The following is a 9,321-nucleotide window of genomic DNA, read 5'->3' on the forward strand; positions in this document are numbered from 1 at the left end:
GTGAGTCGGTTGGTTCAACGGAAAATGAGAGTGATGCGTTGATCCCTGAAGATTTCTCGTATAATGATTCTTATACGAAACTCGTTTTATCAAATCGGAAAAGATCTTTATGACTTCAGAAAATCATCGACTTTAATTCTGAAGTTTGGCAGAGGTTTTCTAAACGAATGATTGCGATGATAGATGCTGTATAGTCTTTGAGAATTTTTCCAACATGGTTTGGATCAGTTCCTAGCATTTAGACGAATCTCAGATTGTCGTTTGCTTTTAGGATGATCTTGACGAGACATCGCATTGTATGAATATTTTTCCGCATATTTCTACGAGAGTTTGCTTTGTCGAAAGCAATTTCTTGTCGTAAGCGTTTTCTTGATCTTGACGAGACATCGCATTGTTTGAATATGTTTTTGAAGTATGGGAGCATACGAGTATAGTATACGCACCTACTCCGTCCCTTTTTTCTCGAGGAATAGAATGATCGATAGTCCGAGTCGGTTTGAAGACGACGCTTTGACTGTGATTTGGTTGTTTCCAGGTTGAAGACTTGGAATATGTCGGTTCCGAGAGAATTGCCAGAAACGAATCGGTTTTAAGACGACGTTCATGTCTCTAGTTTTTTCTCTCCTTAGGAAGCGAGCTTGATATGCGTGGCGATCGTTTCTCGATTTTCGGTGAGTAGATCGGTTTGCAAGATCAAGACAAGAAAAATCACCTAAGACTTAGTTCGCTAGACTATCCACCTAAGTTTTACGTTCCCTATAGTTCTATGACAGTCTCAAAGGCGTTATTATTTCTTAGTAATTTCCTACGAAAACTCCAAGTCTGATTTCAAAAATTTCAAGTCGCAAATACCTTAGTTCTCTCGAAGATGCAGTTTTGTCTCTTTTTAGTTTTGCTTGCTCATTTCCCCTTCCTCTTCTCGTGTATGTTTGCCTTTTTTGGTATTGGTGTTTATCCTTTGAAACTTGACATTTATCTTCCGAACTTGATTGATACGACGTCAAAAAAGGTTCAACGTAATCGTATAGTTGAGGCGGATAAGGTGTTAAGTTAACCGTTGCCGATTTATATAATTAATCTGAATCCACACGAGAAAACAAGTCTTTGCGTTTTTTTTTATCGTAAAGTTTCAATGGTAACTCCAATCGAGACGAAACAAGAGACGTTTCGATAGAGATAGAAACCAGCGGAGGCCGAGTTGTGGAAGACGGTCAATTCCATGATTGTAGGATGGATACGAGCCTCAATCTCGTCTATGGTGCGATCGACAGTGACATTCATACCAGACGCATTCAAGATGTGGAGTGACCTAAAGAGAAGGTTTTCGATTGGAAACGCTGTGCGTGTTCATCAACTTAAAGTAGAGCTGGCAGCTTGTAAACAAGACGGATCGACTGTCTTGGACCATTTTGGCCGGCTTTCATCAAAGTGGGAAGAGCTGTTGAGCTATAAACCACTTCCGACATGTACCTGTGGAGCTTCTGAGAAGAATACCAAGGATTATGAAGAGGAGAAGGTCCATATGTTTCTCATAGGACTCGGCGATGCAAGGTTTAGCAACGTCTGCACCAACATCAATGGGATGGATCCATTGCCAGACCTGAACTCAGTCTACCAAAGAGTTGTGCGAGAAGAAAGAAGGCTTCTGAGTCTTGTGTGGAGAAAAAACAGGATGCAGTTGGCTTTATGACCAGGTTTGAGGAGACGCAAGGAGACAACGCCAACATGACTGGACCGACTGCTGCTGCTGCCACAAGGGGCCGTGGAGGCGTAGTCTATTCTCACTGTGGAAGAACAGGACACGAAAAAAAGAATGTTGGCAAATCATTGGGTTTCCTGATTGGTGGACAGAGAGGAACAAAGGAGGAGATCGAAATGGATGTGGAAGAGGAAGCAGGGGTCGTGGACGTGGTCAAGCACGATCAAATGCAATGCAGGCTCACGCTTCAAGTGGTCAGGCTCTGACAGCAGAACAATGGGCATCGCTAACGGCGTTACTGGAACAGCAAAAGCCAAACCCAATTCCGGAGAAGCTTAATGGTAAGAAACAAACCGGAGATGTTATCCTAGACACTGGAGCATCACACCACATGACTGGTGATGCTAGATTGCTCAGCGATATGAATGACGTGGTGGGGTGTCCAGTGCGGTTCGCTGATGGAAGTCAGGTGCAAGCCACACGAAATGGTGTACTGCGACTTTCAGAGAAGATAACGTTGACTCATGTCTTTTAGTCCCTGACTTGAATTGCACGTTATTGTCTGTAGCAAAGTTGCTGAAACAGACAGGCTGTCTTGCTATGTTTTCTGACACATTGTGTGTTTTGCAGGACCGTTTTACGAGGATCCTGATTGGAACCGGTGAAGAATGGGACGGTGTGTATGTTTATCGGGATGTTACAGTTCGTCGAGGTCTCAGAGTAAAGGGAGCAGAGGACAAGGCTTTGTGGCATCGTAGACTGGGGCATCCATCTTTTGGTGTTTTGAGTTGTTTACCTTTTGTTTCGTGTGTTTCGAATCACTCTGACAAGTTTGGAGGATGTGATATCTGTTTTAAATCAAACCAAACTCGTGGTGTGTTTTCAAAAAGTTATAATAAAGCTTCAGTTCCTTTTGAATTAACATGTTGACTTATGGGGACCTTATAGAGAACCAGCGTCATGCGGAGCCGTTTACTTTCTGATGATAGTCGACGACTGCGCACGTGCTGTCTGGATTCATTTGCTGTTGGAGAAATCCAATTAAAAATAGTGTTGCCGAACTTCTGTTCTTTTGCTCAGCGACAGTTTGGACGTCCCGTTCAAGTAGTTCGTAGTGACAATTGGACAGAGTTCTTGTGTCTGTCGAAATACTTTGCAGAAAACGGCATTGTACATCACACCTCCTGTGTAGTGACACCACAACAGAACGGTAGAGTAGAGAGGAAGCACCGGCATATTCTCAATGTGTCAATATCGATCATGTTTCAGGCGAACCTTCCCATTAAGTTCTGGGGTGAGAGTGTACTAACCGCAGCACACCTCATCAATCAAACTCCCTCCAGTCTCTTAAATGGGAAATCTCCGTATGAGTGTCTGTATGGAAAGCCTCCGTCGTATGATAGAATCAAAATGTTTGGTTGTCTCTGTTACGCACACAAATCATCTCGCGACAAAGACAAGTTCAAAGCAAGGAGTAGAAGATGCATCTTTGTCGGGTATCCATTTGGTAAGAAAGTATGGAGGTTGTATGATCTGGAGAACGACGAATTCTTTGTGTCACGGGACGTGGAGTTCGCTGAGTCGTCGTTCCCATACCTAGATGATCAAACCAGCGTGCCTGCGAAGTCACCATCTCAGTCTCCAATCGTGGAAGTTCACGATAATATCGAGCCAGTTCCGGAGTCTAGGGGGAGTAATTCTGAATCGATGGAAGAGACGCAGGGAGATGCGGAACATACAGAGCCTGCAGCAGAGACAGTGGAGTCTGCAGGTCCAGAAACCGAGCTCGCAAGTCCAGAAGCAGAGCATACTTCAGAGGTTCTGGTTGCAGAAACAGAGCAACCTGCAGTAGCTGAAACATAACATAATCTTGGCAGGGGTCATCGTGTTCCGGTGCCTTCAGTGAAGCTTCGTGACTACTTCACATACAATGCGCATTGTAGTCCTGATAAACACAGCACACTCCCAGTTCATCCCGCGTCGTCTCGGCACTCGGAAGCGAGTGCAGGTAAAACAGCTTCTTCCTATCCCATTACGGCTTATGTCACTGATGCGGTGTTCTCAGAAAGACATCAAGCCTTTCTTGCAGCCATCTCCTCAGGTGTGGGGCCGCTAAATTGGATAGAAGCAATGCTCGATCCTATATGGAACGGAGCTATGTCAACAGAAGTGGGTGCCTTGGAAGAACAGAGAACTTGGGACATTACAGAGTTGCCTAAAGGTAAGAAGGCACTGGCATGCCAATGGGTGTATAAGTACAAGTACAACGCAGGCGGGACAGTGGAGAGGCCCAAGGCACGACTTGTTGTATGCGGTAACAGGCAAGTAGAAGGAGAAGATTATGGCGAAACGTTCGTGCCTGTGGCGAAGATAACGACAGTCCGCACACTGTTGGAAGTGGCTGTTGCGAGGAACTGGGAGGTGCATCAGATGGATGTGCACAATGCTTTCCTGCACGGAAACTTGGAAGAAGAAGTATATATGAAGATGCCCCAAGGTTTCTATGGCGACAGTCCTACGAAAGTGTGTAAGCTGAGAAAATCATTTTATGGCTTGAAGCAGGCACCGCGCTGCTGGTTCGCTAAGCTCACGTCTGCTCTTAAGAAGTTCAGATTCAAAAAATCATACTCTGATTATTCCCTGTTTACGCACATCAAAGGTGGCCGAAGTCTACGCGTTCTCATCTATGTAGATGATCTGATAATCGCTGGTGATGACTTGAACATGATGTCGATGTTCAAGGGTTACTTGAGTGAGTGGTTCAAGATGAAGGATCTGGGTAAAGCAAAGTACTTCCTTGGTATCGAAATAGCACGAGGGCCGATGGGAATGTTTCTTTCGCAGAGGAAGTACGCTCTCGACATAGTGGCAGAATCTGGGCTGTTGGGTTGAAAGCCAGTAGCAACGCCTATTGAGCAGAATCATAAGTTGTTGGCGGACAAGGGACCCTTCTATCGTAACCCGGTGAGGTTCAGGATAATTGTTGGTCGACTGGTGTATCTCGCGATCACAAGACCTGAACTGAGCTACGCAATCCATGTCTTGTCACAAGTAATGCATAAGCCAAGAGAGGCCCATTGGGACGCAGTGGTGCTTGTTCTCAAGTATCTTAAGGGATGTCCAGAACAAGGAATTATGTTGAAGGCGGTCAGTGATCTGCGTATAAGAGATTTCTGCGATTCGGATTGGGCTTCATGTCCGTTGTCGAGAAGGTCGCTGTCTGCATTTGTTGTGTTGTTGGGAGACTCACCTATTTCCTGGAAGACCAAGAAGCAGGACACTGTGTCTCATTCCTCTGCAGAAGCAGAGTATAGGGCGATGGCGGCGACACTGCAAGAGTTGAAGTGGTTGAAACGTTTGTTGGGAGATTTTGGAGTGAAACACAGTGATCCTATGCAAATGTTTTGCGATAGTAAATCGGCCATATACATAGCTACGAATCCTGTGTTTCACGAGAGGACGAAACACATCGAGCCAGACTGTCATAGTGTTCACGATGCAGTTAAGGATCGGTTGATCACATTTCATCATGTGCGGACAACGGAGCAACTGGCCGACATAATGACAAAGGCCTTAGGGAGTTCATCGTTTCACTATCTACTGAAAAAGTTGGGCGTTCGTAACTTGCACGCACCAACTTGAGGGGGAGTGTTAAGAGTGGTTTAGGATTGGTCTGGTTCTGTGAAGATCTCGTTGGATATTGAGTTGGTTGTGATAATTACAATGTATTATGATAAGGCTTAGGTAGTTGTAGATATAGCCAAATCTTCGTCAACAGATATTGTAATCATGTATATGTACTCGACGTATGTGAATAACAATAACAACATTTTCCGTAACACATTCTCTCTGAGTTTACATGTATCTGTTCTACTTGATTGTAATAGAGCCTGTCAATTTTCAGAGGGGAAATGGCATTCCTTGGTATGGAAGCCGTCATAATTGCAGCTTGCGGCAGTCCGAAAGGATTAGAAACATCTAGATTGAGAGTATTGTTTATAGTTGTCCAGTTTGGATGGGAGTAAGAGTACCATATACGATCATGGACATCATCAGGATACCTGACATCGGCAAGAGCTTGTATCAAGAATATAAAAACTTTTCATTTATTATAACGGTTAATGGAATAAAAGGTCAAAATCTGATATGCAATCTACCACTGAATTGTCGACAAATAAAGATAAGTCATATGGTCAGTGAACTTACCGTACTTCTTCATAAGAGTCTCTAAGAAGCGCTCGGTAAATTGACACCAGGGAGCCGTTTTTGGTACCATATATATTCTTACTCAATGGCCGAAGTTCTAAGGCTGATATGAATGGCGTTGTTGTGTCTGTCTTAACAAGAAAAACCTTCAAAGTGTTTGGTTTTGCGGTGTGTATGATTTCTTCAAAATGACTCCTTTTACCGATGAATACATTGATTCCCAATTTTTATCAGGTTCATCTTGATCGGATACTGTTACCCACAGAGTCCTATCGATAAACAGATCGAATTTCGGGTGAGTCTCCTGACCATCGTAGTTTCCATATAAGAACACAGCTCTGATCAGATACCGATTTTCTTGCATGACATTTAGGTTATAGCAGTTTCGTTTCTTGATTGGAAAGTATCTTAGAGTTTCATACGGCTTGAGCGTCTCTGCCTCATCTTTATGGATTCTACCACTTATCCCACCCTCAACGAAATATTCATCAGACGAGAATGTTATTCCGGTTCTTGATTCTGTATAAGGAGGCTCGTTAGCAGATAACCCACAGTCCAAGCTGAAGAATCCTGGTTAAAGTAGAAACTAGAGTTCATACTGATTCCGAGTGAAAGCAATATATTAAGGTGAGAAAATTATAAATATTACCTTCTGGACCCTGACCAAGAACAAGCTGTAAAATGGCAAACAACCCTAGCAACGATAATAAGAGTTGATGACTATTCATCCTCTGTTTGCTTCCCAGGATGTAAGGAACTCTTTTTGTGGACAATGTAACTAAGACCACCTCCATCGGGGGTCTTTTAAAAGTGCTTCTAAACAGAAGTGAAAAAAAAAAATGAAAAAGCCCAAAAAAGATGAACCGCTGCTTAACTTGGGCCTTTTAGAGCCGTTATGAATCCCTAACGTGTCAGTTTGGTATTGGACAGCCCCCACCGACTTCATCAGCTTCGGCGAGATGCTCATCGACTTCGTCCCCACCGAGTCCGGCGTCTCCCTCGCCGAGGCTCCAGGTTTCCTCAAAGCTCCCGGCGGCGCTCCGGCTATCGTCGCCATCGCCGTTTCTCGCTTCGGTGGACGATCCGCCTTCGTCGGAAAACTCGGCGACAACGAGTTCGGCGACATGTTAGCTGGGATCCTGAGGAAAAACGGCGTCGCTGATCAGGAGTTTAACTTCGATACCGGAGCCAGAACCGCCTTGGCGTTCGTGACGTTGAAGGCCGACGGTGATCGGGAATTTATGTTTTACCGGAATCATAGCGCCGATATGTTGCTCTGTCCCGATGAACTCAACCTCGAGCTCATCAGATCGGTACGTAAATCTCTTCTCTCTCTATCCCTCATGATATTCAAGAGATCCAGATGGAAGTAGAGATTCATAGTGTAGTTTTTTTTAATTTTCGTATAGAGTTAAAGAGATGTGTAAGTATATGGAATCGGTGATTATTGATTGCTCTGAATAACGTAGAAGATGATCTCACTCACTCTAATGGGATATGTATCAATTAATGCTAACTAACGGTGACTTTTGTTATCTTCCTCTTGAGGTTATGATGAAGATCAGAAGAGAGAAGCTTCAAGAGAAAGCAAGGATGGAGGGAAGGATGAAACTCAGATGGTAGTATCTGAATTTAGCTTCACATGATCACACCAATTCTACTTCGTTTAGCCTTTTATCTGATCTAGCAGAAGTCTCTGTTTTGAAGGAACTTGACTTTTACTCATGCACCGTTTTGACTTGTTAGTAGTGTTCGAGTTATGGGTTTGAGTTCAAGTCTTTTCCTAGTACAATGATCTTTTTATTGTTTGACTCTTGGTTTTTGTGTTGCCACGTTTCATCAGCTCTGATTCCGTTGAGTGAGTTCTCGGAAGCTGCAGTGATGAAGAAGTATGGAGTGAAGCCAGATGCTGAAACCCTTGACATTGCCAACACTGCCGCTAGGCAGAAATCTGTAAGCTTCTTCTTTCCCTTTTTTTTTTGGATGGATGAATCTCTCTTCAAAGCCTTGTCAAACGCTAACCGTGGCCTTGGTGGCCTTAAGAGGTAAAAAGATTCCTCCTCTTTCTCCAATTCCTCAACATCTCAAGCTTGGTTTACACATATTGATAAGTATGTCAAAATCTTACCTTTTTATTTGCAGGATGATAATGGGAAGTGTAAGCAACCACGTTGTGAACAACGTCGCATGCCATGTTACCGCCGTGAAGGCTCACCACTGAGCTCTGTTTTGATATTGCTCGGGGAACCTGATAACCGGTGTATGTCCTAAGATTTGTGTATCGTAATCTGTATTCTCAACTCTTGTGTGACTTGCATCATTGTGCATAAAAAATAAAGTTTTTAAGAACCTCAAAGAGGTTCTGCCATTGGACCATGGAAAAATTAATTATACTAACAAGGGTTCTAAACTTCTCAAATCACAAAATTAACTACTAAATTATTCATTAGAACCCTTAATGGGTTCTGATACAAGCCTAAGCTGACAAAGGCTAGATCACAAGGCAACAAGAGTTGTCAAGCTTGAATGGGTCGATTGTCGCCACAAAGGGTTGCGGAAGTATCCCTTTGATAAGACCAGAAGCCTGCGCCTATGTGAATCCACACAAAGACAGAGACCTACACTTGTATCCTAGAATGAATCCACAAACTAAGGAGACAAGCAAACGAACAAGAAATCTAAAGGAATCCACCTAAAGACTAATTGAACAAAACAAAGACAAACTTTGTAAACTGAATAATACTTTATTAATTTCGTGCAAGGGTGATTTACAAATGAGACTTAGCTCAGTTTAAATAGAAAAGAACACAAATGCCTAAAAGAATAACTTGGAAAGAAATAATAAGTGAAAAACTAGCCGTTGGACTTAGTTGGTGCAGAATCTGTCCATGTATGGAAGTTGTCTTCTCTCCTTGTATCTTGTGAGTTTGGGCAGAAAGAAATGCATCCTTGGGATCTCCTTTGATGTCTGGATAGTCTCTAATTCGTGCCTGAACAGAAGGGGAAAGAGCCGTTGGTCTTCAATAACTCCAAGTGTGAATGCATCCATGTAAGGTAAGTTGACAAATAAGGGATTCATCTTGATCATGTGGCTGCTGGTGCATGGTAGAAACTCTCCCACTGCTCTTAGATGTAATGAATGATCTCCTGGTTTCCACACGTGAGTTTGAGTTGCACACTCCTTAAGCAAAGAATTACTTTCCTTAATTAGAACCAATTCGGATGCAGTGTAGATAGCCTGACTTGTAACTGGCATATCTCCTAAATCATTACTCCTTTTGGTTTGAAACCAATTCGGTTCGTGCTATGGTTGAGTTTAAAATCTATAGCAACTGGTTTCACGGTTAAATTCCTCATGGTTGCATAGATATCCTTCTTTGAGTGCACCTATGTCGCTGCTGGCTCCAATGTAGCTT

General features: G+C 43.3%; 2 protein-coding genes across 4 annotated transcripts; both read left to right on the forward strand.

Annotated features, from left to right (window-relative positions):
- Nucleotides 1–6,808: 6,808 nt before the first annotated feature.
- On the forward strand, nt 6,809–7,730 carry LOC106340012 (probable fructokinase-1). 3 transcript variants are annotated; one of them, XM_013778877.1, is made up of 3 exons: nt 6,809–7,218; nt 7,454–7,565; nt 7,603–7,730. In XM_013778877.1, the coding sequence occupies exons 1-2, from the start codon at nt 6,865–6,867 to the stop codon at nt 7,526–7,528; spliced, it is 429 nt and encodes a 142-aa protein (XP_013634331.1). In that variant the 5' UTR covers nt 6,809–6,864; the 3' UTR covers nt 7,529–7,565; nt 7,603–7,730. The 3 variants fall into 3 exon arrangements, with proteins under 3 accessions (XP_013634331.1, XP_013634330.1, XP_013634332.1); XM_013778876.1 differs by having other exon boundaries at nt 7,454–7,730; XM_013778878.1 differs by having other exon boundaries at nt 7,466–7,730.
- LOC106338528 lies at nt 7,529–8,271 on the forward strand (the record flags this gene model as incomplete). Its single annotated transcript, XM_013777485.1, has 3 exons — nt 7,529–7,646; nt 7,749–7,950; nt 8,048–8,271. Coding segments are annotated over 3 exons (399 nt in total), but the record flags the coding sequence as incomplete, so codon positions are not given.
- Nucleotides 8,272–9,321: the final 1,050 nt, after the last annotated feature.

Source organism: Brassica oleracea, chromosome C4, assembly GCF_000695525.1.
Source record: "Brassica oleracea var. oleracea cultivar TO1000 chromosome C4, BOL, whole genome shotgun sequence".
NCBI classification, from domain to species: domain Eukaryota; kingdom Viridiplantae; phylum Streptophyta; class Magnoliopsida; order Brassicales; family Brassicaceae; genus Brassica; species Brassica oleracea.

Bases quoted from the DNA above. Each gene is read 5' to 3' on its own strand.
- LOC106340012 (XM_013778876.1), top strand. From the start codon at position 6,865: ATGCTCATCGACTTCGTCCCCACCGAGTCCGGCGTCTCCCTCGCCGAG. The intron at 7,219-7,453 runs GTACGTAAATCT...CTTCCTCTTGAG, and splicing joins ACCTCGAGCTCATCAGATCG to GTTATGATGAAGATCAGAAG.